Consider the following 19,023-nt stretch of genomic DNA (forward strand, 5'->3'; position numbering starts at 1 on the left):
GGAAACAGCTAACGCCCATCAGTAAGGGGATGGTCAATTATGGTACATTCACACAGTGGACCACCACACAGATGTCAACAGGAACAGACTAGCTACCATTTATTGAATGTTTACAAAGTGACAGGGACTAGTCTTCATATCTTATCTTTCTGTGAAGTAGACACTATTGTTATCTCATTTTAAAGAAGTGAGATGTAGAGAGGATAAGCCACCTAGCCACTTGCTTAGGGTCACCACAGTAAGCGACAGGGCTGTGATACAAGTCAGTCTATTCCAGAACTTCTGGCTTAACCATCATACTCTCAGCCTTTCAGGAGATGCTACTGGCCTGGAAAATTGAGATTCTGCATTATGTTTTTCAAAGGCTTGTTTATGCTCCTATGCTCCTTGATAAAGTTCAATTTCCTAAAACAAACATACGAAGAGTAAATACATTTTTGACAACCTAAAGTAAAGCAAACATTATACCTTCCAAATAAGGGGAGGTAAAAAAAAATCAGCCATTGAAGTTAACATGTCAAGATGTCTCAGAACTTCTGGCCAACAAACTAGACATGACTATTACATCATGACAAGATACAAAATAAGGATAAATATGACAAGAACCTTCATTCCAAAGTAGGTAATGTTTATGTTCTTAGTGTTGTCAAGATCCTGTCCTTTATCTTTATAAGATGTCAAAGTTCAACTCAGTGTTTTGCATTCTCAAAGCACTTGTGTCCAGAGCTCAACATTTCTCAATCTTGTGAAGTTCCTGCTACTAAAATGTGTGCCTCTGGTTTCAACTGGATGATGGATTTTACCTTCCTCTCCTGGCTCTCTTTCTCTCTCTCTCATAGCAAGACTGCCTGGAGCCTTTTGTAAACTGAGTTTGCTCTTTGTCACCTCTGTGAGGGTGACACTGTCATTGTCTCAACCTGATTGAACATAGTCCAGTTAGTTCAAGGTCTAGACTTTGAAGTTTCATAGAGCTGGATTTTAACACTGGTTCTGCCACATGAACTTGGGTAAGTTTATTCCTCTGAGCCCGAGTTTTCTATCTATTAAATGGGAAGCATAATAATTCCTACCTCATCGGGTGGTTGTGAAGACTAAATGAGATAAACGTCTTTGCACGTGGCCAGCCATTAGTTAATGATGGACTCACTACAAGATGTCATCTCCGCCCAAGGAACTCACAACTTAAGTTGGGTGAGCCAGGAAGGTCACACAAATGGTCTCAGGATGATCATGTCACATATGAGGAAAGGTGTAAAAATATGCTGCCCTGGGAACATGGCCACCCAGGGCTGGGAAGGTCAGAAGAGGCTGCCTGGAGGAGGAAGAACTTGAACTTGCCCTTGAAGGAAGGGTAAGGATCCAATGAATAAAGAGGCAGGAAAGGGCCTTTTTTCCAAGTAATACAGCATGAGCAAAGGTACGGAGATGAGAAAAGACATTAAAGAAGATCCCAGATGTCAAGGGTAAGAATCATGGTCATTCTTTTGTTGGCAGTGGTGACCCATGAGCAGAGATTGTTTAAGAAAGACAGCAAATCCCACTCCTACAGGAAGAACAGGTGACCATCAGCACCGTGTGGTGTGGATGAGCTGGAAGGCAGGTGTGCCTCCTTCATCAGCCCAGAGTGGCTCCTTGGGGCAAGCTGTGGCCTGCAAAAAGGCACCCGATAAATAAAGGCCTCTCCCTCTTCACCTGTGAGGAATGGCCACTGGTCTTGTCCTATCCAAATGCCCTGCAGTCAGCCCCTCAGCCAGGGCTCGAGGAGGGACTCCAGACACCACAAGGAGAGGGCTGGGTGGGTCTTATAGCAAGTTCAGCTCTGGGCTAACTCGACAAGGCCAGGTTTGTCCTGGTGCTGTTGTTTTAAGAACTGTATTTGATGGTTCTAGTCTACCCCATTCACTGGCATTCTGTCTTTAGACTGAATTTGGTTCCCAACCAGGTTCTATCAGAGGAACATAAATCCCCTCTGGTTCCATCCGGTTCCAGGCCCTGAGTCAAGGTTCTGCAGTCACTTCCCAAGAGCCCCTCTCCACCATCTCAGAGCAGGGGAGACAGGGACCCGGCGATGTTGGCAGGAGAGGCCGTCATACCAAGTCCTGGGTTGGATGGGGACCTGCAGGGATGAGGAAGGCCTTGGCTCCCTATTAGTTTCAAGGTCGGTGTCCATTCGTGTTCGAGAAGGCAGTGTGCTGTGGTAGGCAGAGCACTGCACCAGAAGCCAGGAGTCGTGTGCTCCAGTTCCAGCTCTGCTGTGCCATCAAGACAAATGGCTCCCTCTCTCTGGGCCTCACTTTCCTCTTCTGTAAAACGGGAGGTTGGACTAAATCAGTCCAGAATCCCAGGAGTGGAGCCTGGCATCTGTATCTTTTCATCAATTCAGGTGAGTCTGAGACACAGCCATGTTGAGATCATAGAAACGGCAGCCTCAGGGCCCTTTCCTGCTAACTTCTGGGGTCTGACCGAAGCCGCACCTTGCTTGGGCATCAGCTCAGAATGAGAATAAATGGGGGATTCACAGGGTCTTTCTGAATACAATATGATCGACAGCAAGCTGTCAAGGCAGTGTGTTTAGTGCTAGAAAGGAGGGGCAGCCAAGTGTATGGTCAGGAAAGAGCTAAATATGATGAAAATAGGCTGAGAGTTGGTGAAAGGGACAGGAGACCCTATGAAGAGGGCTTGGGGGTGGGCGTATGAAAACAGAGCTTGTGGCCTGGGATCCAGGGCCGGCAACTCCCCTCCCTCACCCCTGCCCCCACATCATGTGTGAGCATGTGTGTGTGTGTTTACTTGGGAGAAGGAGGCACCTGTGCTCTTGTTGGGGGAAGAACCCTGAACCCTCAGGAGGACAAAGTCCTGTCACCAAAGACTGGTTTAGCATCATTCGCCCCTGGGTGGCCTAGAACAGGACCCTAAAGACCCGTTTCCAGCTGTCCCCACGAGCCTCAGCCCTGCTTTTCCTGCTAGATTTTTTTTTAGCGATGTTTGGTTGATTTTAAGGTAGTGATCAGGAATTTGCACCAAGGAAGTGGAGAGTGGCTGAGCTGTCTCTGACACAGTGGTGACTTCTGGGAGGCCCAGTCCCACCTGCTGCCCTCCTCGGCCCTGCCCAGCCTCCTACAGGCTCTGTCTGGTTGGCGGCAGATGGGCTCCAGGGCCCAGGCCTGGACTGAGGCCTGAGAGGAGGCACTGGGACAAAGGGTGTCCTGGGTGACAGGGTGGGTGGGGCCACCCTTGGGGCTGACTCTGCAGTCTTATTGCTGTAATCGAGGCAGCACCTGGGTGAGGCTGAAGACATGGGTAACCCAAGCACAGGCAGAAGAAAGGGGCCTCCAGGCCGTGGGGCACAGAGACGGGCAGGAGCCTCCAGCAGTGCAGGAAAGCTGCCTCCTGCTGCCGATTGGGTCCTGCAGATCTGTCCTGAGAGGACGATGGGAGGCTGGACTCAGGCCTCATGTCCAATGCATGGGAGCATTGCAGACATCTTCCATCACGTGGAAGCCACACCTCCCTGCTCCCTCTGCTCTTGCCTTGTATGGGTGTGGTGGTGGGGAGGGAGTGGGGGCGTTTTGTCCTCTTTCTGGTGATACAGAGTTTTATCACCAGAGTGCAGGGAAGGACTCTGCGCCTGGCCTGGAGCCCTCAGTTTCTGTATGCCGCAAACAATAACTGAAGACTCTTCATGGTGACCAACCACCTGGGTTGGCCCAGGACTGAGGGTTCCCTGGGACAAAGGACTTTCAGTGCTAAGACCAGAGTCCAGGGCAAACTAGGATGACTGGCTACCTTATTTCTAACTTTCTTGGGAAATATTTTCTGAAGCAGAGAGACCTGGTATGCCAGACCTGGAATTTATAATTATTTGTATTTATCATTACTCTTAGGTTTTATAATTATTTGGGGGCAAAATAACTTGTTTTCCGATTTTATTTTGGAGTATACTGACAAAATCTATATGGGACAATTCTGAGGTTAAGGGGTGACTGAGTCTACATGTGGGATTCTGGTGCAGTGGACATAATGACCACCAGCATCCCTTTCCCCTCCCCCCAATAAGAGAGAGCCCCTTTCCTTTGGGATCTTACGGAACTGTCAGTTGTGGGGAATCTTCCTCCCACTCAAAGGTGGGCCCCTGACCAGTGTGGCCTGTCAGCATTCCCGTCCCTTAGACTCAGTGATTTGTTCAGGAACCATGAGATCTCCTCCTCCTCCTCCTTTTTATTTTTAGGATGATATGTGGGAGGGGAGAAGAGGGGGAGAGAAAGGGGATTATTCTTTTCTCTGGATTATGAACTCAAAGGAAGAGTAAATCTTTGAGGTATTTTTGGTCATCTTTGTCACCATATGGAAGTGATGCAGGAAAACAGATGTGGGGCGTGAGGAGGGCCGTGTCCCAGGTCTTGGTTGAGCCCCTGGGACGTGCCCCACCAGGTGTGGGTCCTTGGCTTCGCAAAAGAAAGAATTCAAGTGCGAGCCACCGTTGAGTAAAAGTAGATTTATCTAGAGAGATACATACTGCATAGAGTGTAAGGCAGAAGAAAGGCAAGGAAAGAGGTGTGGGAATTGGGTGCTCAGGTTAAAGTAAAAGTAGGTACATGCTCCATAGACAGAGTGCAGGGCCGTCTCCGAAGGGGAGGGAGCAAAAAAGGGCTGCTAGGTGTGGTGGTGTCAGTTTTTATGAGCTCAGCAGCTTCACTTGCCTACAGGTGGGACCATTCCAACTGCCCTGGGGAAGGGGCTGAGATTCCCAGGAACTGAGCCATGGCTCATTCTTGGCCCTTTGCAGTTAGCCTTAGGAGTGTCATGGCGCCTGTGGACATGTCATTTATCATGCTGTTACAATGAGTATGTAATGAAGCTCAAGGTCTACTACAAGTCAAACCTCTTAATCTTCAAGGCCAACTAGGAGTTGAATCTTCCACCATTTTGGTGAATCTTCCACCATTTTGGTGTTAAATTGCTGTCATTCCTTTAGTGGCTGTGCCCTGCCCCCTTCCCTCCTGTCTCATTCCCCCCTCAGAGATTTTACTCCCATAATCTTATGGGGTTGCAGAGGGGCGAAGGTCCATCTTCTGAAACTACTTCCAGGCTGAGTAGGGGCGTTGACCCTGCCTATTAGGGAGTAAATATCTCCGAATGCCTAATCTAGGGGCCCCAGGGGCAGGACAGCCTTTTGTTTTTGCTTCAGGGGGACAGGAGGGAAGGGGGCAGGGCACAACCATTCAAGGAATGACACAGCAATTAGCACCAGTTGGTGGGAAAAGTCAACTCCCAATAGACCTTGAGGCCCAAGATGGCGGGAGACTCGACCTCCAGTGGACCTTGAGCTTCGTTATACACACTGCAATGTATTAGCATGAATGACATACCCACAGGTGCCATGACAGTTCCGAAGCTAACTATAAAAGGCCAAAAGAGGGCGGTGGCCCAGTTCCTTCCCCAAAGTGGTTGGAATAATCCTTCTACTCATTAGCATATGAAATTTCCAAGCCCATAAAAACTAACAACCCCACAGCTCGTGGTTGCTCTCTCTTGCCTTCTAAGACAGTCTGCATTCTGTCTATGGAGTGGATCTACTTTTTTATTTTAACTTTTTTTGTTTTTCCTTTTTTTTTCTTTTTCTTTTTTTTTTCCCCTGAATAAATCTACTTTTACTCAACTGTGGCTTGCTCTTGAATTCTTTCCTGTGTGAAGCCAAGGACCCTCACTTGGCAGGGTGCATCCCAGGGACCTGACCGAGACCTGGGACATGGCTATCCTCTCATGCTCCATTTTTTCCTGTATTAAACCCACTACCCAGCTTAAAAACACAGGTAAAGAGTTGGAGTCTACTTGTGTGCCCCTCACCTAGACACTGCCCCCCTCCCTTCCTGGGGATAACTGCCAACCTGAATTCGTAGTTATCACTCCCACGCTTGTCTTGACTCTTTTTCTAAATATGTATGTATTTCTAAGCTGTGTTTGCAATTGTTTCGCATGTTTTAAACTTCATATGTAATATCATATAAAGGAAAAGTATTCTGCAGTAAACTTATTTTTCACTTGATATTACGTTTATAAGATTTGCCTATATTCATGTGCGTATATCTGGCTCATTCATTTTCACAGCTGTGAACCATACCACGATTTATCCATTTTTGTGCCATGGACATTTAAGCTGTTAAATTTTTGCTATTATCATGTTTCATCAATTGAAAGGCATGTGTTTTTTTTTCCCATTTTAAAATATCTGAATTATGGAATACTTATTAAAAATGATGATATGTAATCCTTTAAGTGGTGGTATTTTCCCTTAGTGAATGATACGCCTTAGATTCAATGAGTCCTACTGTAAGTTTTCCTGTACATGTTGCATTTCTTTAGTATGTATGTCCCTGGGAGTAAAAATCACTGGCTTAAAAGATATACTATCCCCAATTTTGCTAGATATTGTCAAACTGTTCCCCAAAGGAATTTTTACTGATTTACACTGCCACTTTCACGTAAGAGAGTTCCCACTGGGGAATACCAAGGGGTGTCTGACTTTCTGAGTTTTGCCAAGCCAATGAGCATGAAATGGTCCCTTGCTGTGGTTTCAACGTGCATTTCCTAACTATTAGTAATCTTGGGCATCTTTTCAAGATCTGTTACTTTCTCTAACCCATATTCTTGGGACTCTTCATCAACTCCCCTGCTTCCAACCGCTTACCATCCTTTACCATAGTCAAATCCAACCTCCCTCAGTACTTATCAATGTGCAGCAGTAGTTATCCAAAAAAAACTACAAAATTACTTATGCCTAAGTAATTCCACTCTTAGAAACTCACACTGAAGGAAAAAATGTTACATGCTTAACAATGTTAATTGTATCTAAATTTTTGATGCTGAAGAAGTGAAAAATCACCCAAATGCTCAATATTGGTAGCTATAGTAATAATGTTCCTATGATTAAATTCTATGCAGTCATTACAAGGAGAACTATAAAGAGAATGTATCAATATAAAATTATATAAGTATGTATATTTGAATTTAGGTTATAATAAGAGTGGCTGATTATGAAAATAAACACACAAAAATCACACATTTTACTATAAAAATCGTAGCCACAAGGGAAAGCAAGATCACATACACAATGGCAATAAAAAATAAAACAGATAAACCTCAGGGAAAATAAATAAGAAATTTACTTGTGAAAATGATGGCATTACAAATTAATAGGGGAAAGATGAATTATTTAATATTATGTTGGAAAAATAACCATTTTTTGAAAAAATAATCATTCTCCTCCTTGGAGAAAATATAAGCTGGTTCCATACCTCACTCTTTATATTAAAATAAATTCCAGATGTAAATATAATCTAACCGGTTATTGTTTTACTATCATTAGTGAGGAAGTAAGACACAAAACTGAGATGCAACGAAAGAAAACATAAACTCTCGCACAAATCCTCAAAGATGTTCAATTTATTATTATTCCTGTAACTGCTTTTTATTGTTGCTGTGTTTGTTTGGCTTAACAAATGCGATGACTTAGGAGCCACTGCTGGATCCAAGCAGCAGTCATCCCCTCTCCCTCATATAGCCATGGCACTCGGGCCTCAGACATCGCTGACTGGAGCTAGGTAGCATTCTCCCTTAGAAATCTAGTTGCATCCACAAATTTACGTAGAAGCAGAGAAGCCTCTTGTGGGGGGGTGGGGTGAAGATGGGGAATGAGGTTGGGACCCTGATCACTTCCAGTTGAGGATTCAAGTTATTGAAATGTATATGATGAACCAAAGAGACCCTCGAGACCCACTGAGGTCAAGTGGCAAGGAAAGACAATGGGAGAGAGCAAAGGCCCCCTAAGGATGAGCGAAGTTTGGACCAGTGTCTTGGGCTCAGTATTAGGAATTAGCTTATTGGAAGTTACGGCACAGGGATAATGCTGAAACTCCTTTGTATTTATTCACCTTGCTACCATAAATCTATTTTGGGGGAACTAGCTCCCTGTGTGTGTAGACTGAGCTGTATCATTACCAAGTGACACTTGGTAACCAAGTAACTTTGCTGGAAGATTTGCCTCTTTGATTCTGATGGGGTAGGTGCATCCCTTAGCCTGGGCAAATCAGCAGAGAGGCTTTTATAGAGAAGTCAAGAGTCAGCAGACAAGTGATGGGGGAACAGTCTCACAGACAAGGACAACAATCCAGGGATTGTCTGGGATGCTTGGAGGGAAATCTTGGGGAAATACTGAATTCTCTGCCAACGTGGCAAGGAGGAGAGAGGAGTCATTGTAATTTGGATATTAATAATATGTTTTCTGGGTTTTTGGGTAATATTCATAGCATTAAAAATTGGAAAAAACATAGATGATATGATGGTATATTATACAGCCATTTTTAAAATCTTTTTTTTAGTGGCAGGTGGAATGATCACTATTGCTATTAGGTGGAAAAGACATGTTTTATAATATGAGCTCAGTTTTATATGTATAAATATATGTACATATAAACAAATTCAATTTCTGTGTATATACATGCCTAGAAAAAAGGCTGAAAGGAAATATATTGAGGTTTCAAGAGGTTATCTCTGGATAGCGATATTGTCAATGTTTATTTTCTTTAGTAAACTTTTAAAATTTCCTAACGTCTATACTAAACATACATTACATGTTCTTTATAGTCAGAAAACCAATTTTTTTAAAAAAGACACACACACACAAAAACCAATTTTTAAAAGAGAGGACAATTATTACATATAAAATAGATTCAGTTATTATATGTTAAGTTAAAAATTATTGTATAATAAAGGAACAGAAAGAAAACACATTTATTTTGTGCCTCCACATGCCAGGCCACTATGCCAAATATTTACAGACGTCAACTCTGTAAAAAGTACGCAGACGTATTTTCTCCTGCCTGTACTCTGAGAGTCGCAGGAAAGCAGTGAGCGAAGACAGGGGCAGGTGGGTCCACCCAGGGGAGGAATTTTCCCTCAGGTGCTGGGAGGCCCTCTCCTCCTCCCACCAAGCAGCTGGCCCACTGCTCACTGCCTGGATCCTCCTTTTTTTTTTTTTTTTTTAAGTAAGCTTGCTTGCTTGCTTGCTTGCTTGCTTGCTTGCTTGCTTTCTTTCTTTCTTTCTTTCTTTCTTTCTTTCTTTCTTCCTTCCTTCCTTCCTTCCTTCCTTTCTCTTCTTTTTAAGGTTTGTTTGTTTGCTTGTTTCTTTTGGGGAGGTAATTAGGTTTGTTTGTTTGTTTGTTTGTTTAATGGAGGTACTGGGATTGAACCCAGGACCTTGTGCATGCTAAGCATGCACTATACCCTCCCCCCACCCCAATCCTCCTCTTGTTCCATTGAAACATCCACACGGGGACCAGGAAGGGGGCAAAACCATGGTTCACTGAGCACTTGACTGAAGTGGATGCCGGAGCCCAAGATGGTAGCACCTTGAAACTGCTGAATATGGAAGCTAGCTTTGGGAATGAAAAGTGCTGTCGAGCACAGTAAAGAATTAGACTGATGTTGTGTTACATCTGATGGTGGAAATGGGGCCTGTGTGGGTGGGTGGATTTGGCTTCAGTGTAAGAAAGAACTTGATCATTTGGGAGGTAATAGGTTTCTATTGCTGGAATTATGCAAGGGGTTACTGCCTGCGAGAGTCCTCCACTGGGCAGGAGATTCCTCTAGTATGATGATCTAGTATAAAGGCTGCTCTCCAGATGATCTGTTTCAGCTTTGAGATTCTGTTACTGTCCATCCCGCCATGCCCCTGATTCAGTGAACAGTTTGCTAATCCTGTCAGCTGCCTGAAGCACCTGTGAGAGGACCTCTGGAGGCCAGGCCAACCTATGTTGCCAAATGTAAGTGACCCTAATGGTGGGACTTCCACTAGGCAGGAAAAGAGGGCAGGGCAGGGCCAGGTTGGCCTGGTGAGGGAGATACTTGGGAAAGACGGGCCTTTGGGCCCCCGTAATTTGGGTTCCATGGATGGCCATCAACACTACCTTTCTTAGACCCAGTCCTAGAGCTCACCTGTCAGGGCAACTTTGACAGAAACATGGAATGTTCTGTCCTGCATGGCTCTCACCTGCCCACTGACACACTTCACAAAGGGCAGGTGGTTAAGGAACACCTGCTGTCCACAGGTGGAGGATGCAAAACACAGACAAACAAAACCACCAGGACCAAAGAGGCCACCAACAGATGCTTACAAACAAAATTTCACAGACAAGTTGGAGACAACACCCACACAGACAAAGGCAGAGGAGAGAGTAAGAACTTTGAGTGAGAGGCCTGCATTCCTATCTTGGCTGTGGCACTAACTAGCTGAGGAGCATTAAGCAACTACTTTGTCTCTCTGAGACTCATTTTCCTAATCGGCAAAATTGGGTTAATTGTACTATTTCACAGGATTAAGGTAAAGACTAGAGAATTTCTGTAGGTGTATATGTAAACGGCATGGAGACCCCAGCATACAATAAACCTTAACAAATTGTGGTAACTATTGCTGGTTTTATTATTTTTGCTACAGGACTAATAAATTGGGAAGAACTAACTAAGTGGACTTGGAAGGCAAGAACCTAAAGGCCAGTATGGGCCGGAGAAGTGAGGGAAAACTTCATTCAGTGATGACAATGATCTCCGAGCACCTACTAAGTGCCAGGCACTGTGCTAGAGTTCTGGGTGTCAAAAAAGGTGTGGTACCTGCACTTGTGTCCAGTGGAGGTGCTAGACCACGAACAAATAAATACAAAGCAATTTCTAATCATAAACGGCGGTAAGTCTTATCAAGGAAAAGAACAGGTGCTCTAAAAAACAGTAACAGAGAGTGCCTGATTTCAGTTGGGGAAGGAGTCAGGGAGGCCTTCTCGGAGAAAGCAGACTTTAAGCTAAACCTAGCAGACAATTGGAATTAGCTCTGCTGGGCTAATCCTTCCAGGCTGCGGTCACAGCACGTGCAAGGTGCTGAGAGGTGGTAAAAGCTGGTGTGTTTAGAAACTAAATGTGTGTGTCTGGGGCACCGTGTGTAAGGAGCGATGAGGTGAGAAGTGTCTGGGAAGGTGCGCAGTTGGCTGGATCACATGCGGCTTTGAAAGACCCGGTAAGGATTTGGTATTTTCTCTTAGGAGACTGGATGCCATTGATGGGTCTTAAGCAGAGAAGGTATATGAGTCAGATCATTCCGGCTACTGTGTGGGGGCTGGACAGGGCAAGACTGGAGGTGGGAAGATGAGTTGTAGTGGTTCAGATGGGAAACAAATGGTGACTTAGGCAAGGGTGAGAGGCAGAGATGGGGGCAAATGATGGGATTCAAGACATAATTTGGGGTAGAACCATCACAGTAAGATGGATTAGAGATGCAGGGTGGGGCAGAGGATGGCCAGTGAGCTTCAGTAACCTGGAGAGAGAAGGTATAATCCACAGTGGTGGTCCCAAGGGAAATCCTTCAAGTACCAACATGGAGAGTGAAAGGGGAGAGATTAAGACCTGAGCTGAGCCTGAAATCTGGGCCAGGCTGGGAAAGGCAGCAGGATTCTTGAAGGGAGGGCCCTCCAGGAGGGGATGCAGCAGAATCCAGGTGAAGAGGTGGGAATGAGCTTGCTCACTCCCTGTAGGTGGCACAGAGTAGGGTGAGTCTGCCAGGAGGGGAGGGTGGGGGCCAGGTCACAGGGTGTGAGGCAGGAGCAGGAAAGGAGCTGGGGTGGAGCCTGATTTCACCAGGCCTCTGGAGCCAGGCAGAGATATCAGCCTTGATGGCACAGATAATGGGAAGCCGTATGCGCTCTGAGGCCAGCAGCCAGTCAGCCAGCCAGCCAACCGTCACTCAACGTCCCAGGTCTGCACCAGTGGCTGCAAAGGTGCTAATAAGTAGGCAGGAAGCTTGCGCTTCCTGAAAATATTTACTGACAACCTACTCTGATAAAAGCATGGGATGTTTACAAAGTCTCTTGGCTTCCTTGGTTTCTTCTAACCTCATTGGCTATTCCTCCTCAATCTCCTTTGATGGTTTTTCTGCTTCTGCCAGATGGAAGAAGGTGGAGAGCAGGAGGGCGGACTTCCTCCTCTTCCCTTCTGTCTCATCCCCCATCCTTTGGAGATCTCATCCAGCTTCGTGGCTTTAGAAACCATCTATATTCTGCTTCCTGTATTCAAACCGATTATCCCCCCAACCTATGTCCTGAGTCCCAGACTTGTATTTGCAACTGCCCACCTGACATCTCCACTCAGATGTCTGTATATCTTAAGTTAAAAATGTCCAATGCAGAAACCTCCAGACCCCCCCCACCCCGATCTCTACCTTGGTGTTCCCCAGCTGAATAAGGGGTACCGCCCAGTTTTTTAAGGCAAAAACGTAGGCAGCATCTTTGAGTTCTCGTTCCACATCTAAACTATCAGCAAGTCCTAGTAGGTCTACCTCCAGAAAAATCCAGAATCTGTCCACTTCTATTCAAGCCACAATTTTTTCCTAAACCACAGCAAACACCTCCTCACTTGTCTCCTTGTTTCCCCTCCTGTCCCACAGGCAATCCATTCTCCACAGACCAGACAACATGATCGGTGTAAAACATAAATCAGATCAAGTCGACCCTCAAATGAAAAACCTCCAATGGCTCCCTCTGCTACTTAGGGACAACCCCAAAGCTGCTTTCTGCAGCACCTGGGCCAGAGGAAGGCTCTGACTATGTCCTCTTTCCCCTGCTCTCTGCTCTCCAGGAACTCTTCTCTCTGTTTCTAGAACAGACCAACCTTGCACCCACCTCAGGGCCTTTGCACTTAGAACTTGCTCTCTCTGGAACATTTTTCCATCAGTCTTCTCATCATTCAGATCTTGGTTCAATGTTACCATCCTACCTACCTCTCTGCTGCCAGTCACCCTCTATCACATATTTTGTTCTGATATCTTTGACACAGAAACAGTCATGTATTTATTCACTGTCTGTCTCCCCCACTAGAATGTAAGTTTCAAGAGATCTGCATCCTGTCTGACCTGTTCAGGGCTCTGTCTCCCACTTCTAGAACAATACCAGGTGTACAGTGGAAGCTCAGTAAATATTTGTTCAATGAATGAATAAATGCTTCAGATGTGGTTCCTGGTCTTGTGAGACGGAAGACATGTAACAAGCCACAGGAAGAGATAGCTACAAATACAGTGCAGGAAATGGTAACTCTGGAAACGAATCTGATAAACTAATTTTTGCTGAAGTATTGCTGGATGACAGTGTACTAACCAGTAATGCCAGCCTCTAAGGGGCCCTAGAAAGGCAAAGGTATAATCTACGGGTGATTCTGGAGGGAAACCCTCGAAGGACCAACATGGAGGGCAGACGAGGAACTCTTTGAAGATTGGTGGGTCCTTGTGTTTCCCTCAAAATTTGCCATGTAAGTGATGGAGGATTCCTCTGTCCCTGAATGCATGCACACTCCCCCCATACATGACCCCGCCCCCCCACACCCCTAACGTTACACCTTCTGCAGAGCTTACTGTGATTCTTCTTATCTTGTTCAGATATTTTATAAAGGTCTTAGGGAAAGACCAACTGACAAATTTCTGAGAAATTCCATGGAAGTTTGCAAAAATAAAGCACCTATAAACCCTGACATTTCACCATAAATCTTAATAAATTACAGTTATTAATTGGAATATTATTCAGCCATTAGCATGACAATCATGAAATTTAAGTATCAACCTAGAAAACATTCATGGCTATGATTTTAGGTTAAGGGGAAAAAAAAACCCAGGCATACATCTAAGAATTATAAGCACAATCATATTCACATTATTTAAGGAGAAAAAAAGACTGAAATGGAATAGTTATTGTACTGAGTTAACGGCATTATGGTGGGTTTTTCCCTTCTGTTTCCAGATGCTTTTTGAAATTACTTTTACAAAATAAAAATGAAAATATTAAGCACAGTGTCTTTGTGCGGTTGCCTCTGTCCTAGCCACGTGGCCTTCCTGATCTATCCTTAGGCTGCTGAAACAGGACAACAGGCACAGCCTCATCCCTGAACCATGTCAGGCATGGGGATGATGGCGCAGAAGGGGAGAAATGATCCTAAAGTCACAACAACAATAGTCATCCTGGTTCTGGCTTCGTGTGCTCCAGACACTCTGCTAAGCATGTTATTTGCTCCTCATGTGATCCCTACCCCCCACCATGGAGAGGTGAAGAAACTGAAGTCTGAAGAGGTTAAGGAATGGTCTGAGGTCACAGGGCTGGCAAAGGACAGGGAAAGTTATGGAAGCTCTGGTCTGATTGCACAGCCCATGTTTTCAACCACCCTCATGAGGACAGCACTCCTACAGATACTGAATCACTGTGTTTTAAAGGCTTTCGTGGCCTTCTGGTGGCCTCCTCCATGTTTGTCAGGAGGCTTCTAGTGCCAGGGCCGCGGAGACCAGAGGGGTACAAGAACACTGTCCCCCCACCCATGGCATTGCTGGGAGCTGACAGGAAGATCACACACCCGCCCAGCGGAGAAGACGGCAGGCAGATCTGGATCCACTGATAAAGACACTGTTCAATTTTTTGTAGCCGCCTACAATTGACCAGGTGAGATTTATTCCAGATTTTCTCTTCACTGGCCAATAGGGGGCATCCATGAGGGAGACCAAATTGGGACATCCTCTCCAACTCCGTCTAAGCCTCATGTGGTGACATTTCTGGCCCTGCCCTGCCACTCTGCTGAATGGCACAGACTGAGCATCTGCTATGTGCCAGGCGGTCTGCTAGGTCCTTCACCTGCAGGACCTTGACCCATCTTCTCAGGATCACCTTAACAGAAACATCTCCCATCTCAGCTCTCCCATCGGCGAGCTGTGTGAACTTAACCCAACTCTGAGCCCGTTTCTTCATCAAATAGAGGTGCCAGTGCCTCCCTAGCACATAGAATGCACATAGTCACAGGTCATCGCTGTTTTAGTTAAGAGCCCTCTGGGGCACAGAGATAGGTAAGGACAGGTAGGTGATGAGGTGGGGCCAAAGGGACTCACCTACGAGAGAAAGAAATGAACAAAAACACAACCTCTTAACTCTGCAGCAATGCTGGTGATACTATTATTCAGAGTCAGGAAAGGGGGGGGTAAGTTCCAAGGGGCCAGCAACCCTCTCCCCAGGAACACAGACATACCTGAGAGCCCCCAGGGGCCACGGGAAGTAGAGGTGGGAGATCGGGAGTCTCCAGGACCTGTGTGTGCTCCAGCTCACTGACGGTTCTCCCTGACATGCTGTCTTCCTCATCCCCTTGCAGGCTCTGCGGGACAAACACATCAGTTTCCAGGCCTGGCTGGCCTTCCGAGGCCTGGAGAGCCATTCCAGCCACATCTATCGCTCTGGGGCTCAGAACAAGCCATGTGGAACTAGGGCTGGTCCTTAAGAGCAAAGCAAAGAGTGAACATCCTTGGGAAATTTCAAGGGAGTTTTGCAGAAAAGCTAAAGCAATGTCATTGGATTCCTCCTGAGGATAAATAAGCCTGATGAACCATGAAGGCAGTGGAGGAAGACAGGGCTTAGCTAAAGGAGTCCCATATATTTCAAACAATCTGGGCCGATGATGGAGACAACATTCTCGTGCTGTGTGAGAAGCAAGCAGGGAGCTAGAATGACGCCCACGTGAGGCAGCTCTCCGTCAGGGAAGACCTGCATTTCCGAGCTGGATCCAGGCTCAGAGACAGCTCCTCACTGCTCAGGGCTATTTTTAGAAGTGTGACACTCAATATGTCAGTGGGGAGGTGAGCTGGCTGAGGCCATGCAAGCCCCTGGTGGGGACTCACTATCCTGGGAGGGTGAGGCCACTCCCCGGCTCTTGGCTGACACCCCCAGATCTCTCTTTTGAGCCCTGAAAATAATCCCCTAGCCTGGTGTTCAGGGCTGGTGGCGGGGCCATGAGCCAGAAGGGAATTTAATAATTTACTCTGCCTCTCATTTTCAGCCTTCCTTTAGTTTGATAGATACTGTGTCTGGCAGCTTAAAGAGAATATGTCAAAGCTCCATGGTAAAAACAAATACAAAAGTAAAAACAAAAACCAAATCCTCTTTTTGTTCACAAGTGTTTTAAAATATACCTTCAAAACGTCCATCTTTCTGTCTCTCTGGGTGGTAACTCTGAGTGATCTAGCATCCTCTCTATTCAGGGACACCCCCCTAACCCCCCCATTTAAAGACTCTTTTCTGCGGCTGTGGTTTTCCAGTGGGGACAGTCTCTGGCCCACCGAGCCCTATCAGAAATCAAGCAGCAGCCAGGCCCGAAGTCTGACTGACCAGAGTCATGTATTTGGGGAGATGTGTGTAAAGTGTCATTTTTCTGTTTGTTCTAAAAGGTAGCAGAATTCATACCCTCCACTCCCAAGTATGTTACTTGGCATAAGGATTCTTCCGAGCTGAAGACAATTAAGAAGCAGCAGATACAAGAAAAGCTCGCTGCTCTCCTCTTACTTGCCTAAAAGCAGGACATACATTTCCTTCCCTCTCTGCCAGGAAGAACAGAAGTTAATTGGCAGAGACAACTCCTCACCCTCATCAGCCCAGAAAAGCAGCAGCACTAGGGCAGTACACTGTGGAAAAGCACATAATGAGGAAGATAAGGGTGCGTTTAACCAGGTCTGCTTGTGCCTCGACTCCCCGTCTTGGGCGGTAAGAATGTTCTGTTTCTCCTGGTAGAGGGAAGGCATCTTACACAGGGGAGATTCATCTCCAGCTTTTAGGAATTAAAAAAAAAAAAAAAAGGTCAAGAGTATCCTTCTGTATCTGCTGCTTTTTTAAGTGCCTTTAACTCAAAATAATCAACACGCAGAGCAGCGTATTTGAGAGCAAATCTGGTTTCCTTCAGTAACTTCACCTTTGTGAATTTTCTTTTGTGACAAGTTTACTTTTCGCCAGGTCATTTTTTTATCCCCAAGATATGATTCTTTAGAAGTATACCATGTGAAATTTCAGCTGTTCCTGGTTTCACTTTGCATTGATTAGTCCTAAAAATAATGCTCCCCAGAAAGTGGATAAAAGACTGATTTTTAAAAATCTAATTAAATTTTTTCCTTCCAATTTTATTGAGATATAATCAACAAACAGCAGTGTATAAGTTTAAGCTGTATTGCTTTTCTTTTTTATTGCAAAAAGCATTGATAAAGAGAAGGCATTTTTCATTGTATGGTTAAAATGGCAGGGTGCTTTCTTAAATTAAAATAATCGTTTAGAATGCGGGAACTCCTACAGATTTAAAAGAAAATAGGCATCCTCAGTTTCCAGGGGCAGGTTCTTTAAGGAAGTTAGTTTTCCAACAAGAAAGCCCCCTCACTGAGAAATAGAGGGAGAAAACCATGCAGAGAAAGGGATTGTCAAATAGACCAGCGATACCAAGGCATTCCATAATAATTGTCCCGTTGGTATTTACATAAAATTACGTCACATTCTGAAACTGGCTCCTGGCACAGTGAACTAATTAATTGTGTAGGGCAATATTGTGACTCAAGGTTTTGGAAGCTAATGACTTTTGTTTTTAATGGAGGTACTGTGGATTGAACCCAGGACCTCCCGCATGCTAAGCACACGCTCTACCACTGGGCTATACCCACCCACTAAGGACTCAATAAGCATTCTGTGCACCTGCAGGACTTCAGTTTTAGGAAACAAAAAAGAAAAAAATTCACAAAAAATAAAACACATACAAATATTGTGTGTTATTTAAATGAACATTGGCTATGGTCTCATTTGTTAGAAGGACTGTCTTTTCTCAAATATCTGCATCTAGCAGGAAAGGAGGATTTGGCAGAGTATAGTTGGGGACAGATATTGGGGAAAATAACATTATTCCATATTTACCTCAGGAACTGGTTCCGGGTGTCCGACGTTCAGGATCCAGTGGTGCCTGGCAAGCCCCCAGGGCACATGGCTGTCACCGTGTCAGCTGTGGGCAGGCTCTCCTGAAGGCGTTTTGGTTTCAGGCAACAAAACCCCACTTCATTTTGCTCAAAAGAGGGGATGGGGCTTTATCAAAAGCAGTTGATTTATCTCCAGTCATGGCAAGAGGCAAGTAATAATCCATTAGGGTATCTCCTTACAGGCCCAGAAGGAAAGTATCGGGTGACATCAGGAGAGACACAGAAGTCTAGGTCCCTCTCGGGTAGTCCTGGGTCCCACGCCGGATGGAGTGAGCCCCCTGAGGAGCCGACGTGGGTTTGCGGGGCAGGAAGGGGTTCCCACAGCTCCAGAGCAAACTACTGGCAAGTACCCCACCTTTCTGAGCCTTAGCTTCTTCATTTGTAGAACAAGGTGAATGATGATGATGCTGACTTTGTGGAAGTGTGAGAATGAACACCCAGCAAACAGTGGGCTGCAGTCAACGTTAGTCCCTTTCCCGCCCAATCCCCGTGACTGAAAGTGTGGCTTCAGTAACCCAGCTGAATACCCGAACTGATTCACATAAATGTCTTATCCATCGACGGGCAGGGTGGACATCTTCCTAACTTTCCTTCAAGCACCAGCTTTAAGGGGGGTGCGCTTAGCCCCGGACCCCCATCCCTGCCCCTCCTCCCCCCACAGGACGTCTACATCACAGAGCTGGAAATGGGACAGGGCTTGTCTCGAGTTAAAATTTCCCTCATTCCTGGGGCCGGAGTGCAGAAATGGCGAAAGTAAGAGAGCTCACGGCCAGTGTAGGGCTGAAGCTGCTGCGAAGAAAGCCTTCTGGACCCTGCCACCCCGGCCTGTCAGACCTCGGGGAAATTGGCTGTGGGTTGGTGCGAGCGTCGGCAGCTGAGGAATCCAGGGTGGGTCTGAGCCAGGAAAATGGCGGGCAGCAAGCGCAAAAGCTGCCCCAGGGGAGTGGAGCCTGTGGGCATGCGCTCTGCGAAGCCCTCGCAGCCCCATCCCCCGGGAGAGACAGACCAGGCAGTAGAGAGGCTGGTGGGGTCTACGGTCAGCCTACCCAGCTCGTGCAGCAATGGGGCAAAGAGGACAAGCCCAGAGTAGCTGGAGCACCTGGATATCGTCATCAATGCTTCAGGACAAGAGCCGGGGGCAGGACTCAGGTGCTGCTAGGATTGCCTGTGCGTCAACAGTGACA

The 19,023-nt window shown here is 46.0% G+C and overlaps 1 protein-coding gene across 2 annotated transcripts in view; it reads right to left on the reverse strand.

Moving 5' to 3' along the window:
* PLA2G4E (phospholipase A2 group IVE) overlaps positions 1-18,742 on the reverse strand; it is a 57,941-nt gene extending 39,199 nt beyond the window's left edge. The window contains exons 1-2 of one of the 2 annotated variants that reach the window (XM_045524248.2): positions 17,781-18,742; positions 15,094-15,216 (exon numbers count right to left, since the gene is read on the reverse strand). In XM_045524248.2, coding sequence (XP_045380204.2) covers positions 15,094-15,189 — 96 coding nt within the window. In that variant the 5' untranslated portion in view covers positions 15,190-15,216; positions 17,781-18,742. Of the gene's footprint in view, positions 1-15,093; positions 15,483-17,780 lie in introns of those variants that run through there. The other variant, XM_010965185.3, reaches the window with a different exon arrangement.
* Between the last annotated feature and the right edge of the window lie 281 nt (positions 18,743-19,023).

The sequence above is a fragment of the Camelus bactrianus genome, chromosome 6 (assembly GCF_048773025.1).
Source record: "Camelus bactrianus isolate YW-2024 breed Bactrian camel chromosome 6, ASM4877302v1, whole genome shotgun sequence".
Classification (NCBI taxonomy): Eukaryota; Metazoa; Chordata; class Mammalia; order Artiodactyla; family Camelidae; genus Camelus; species Camelus bactrianus.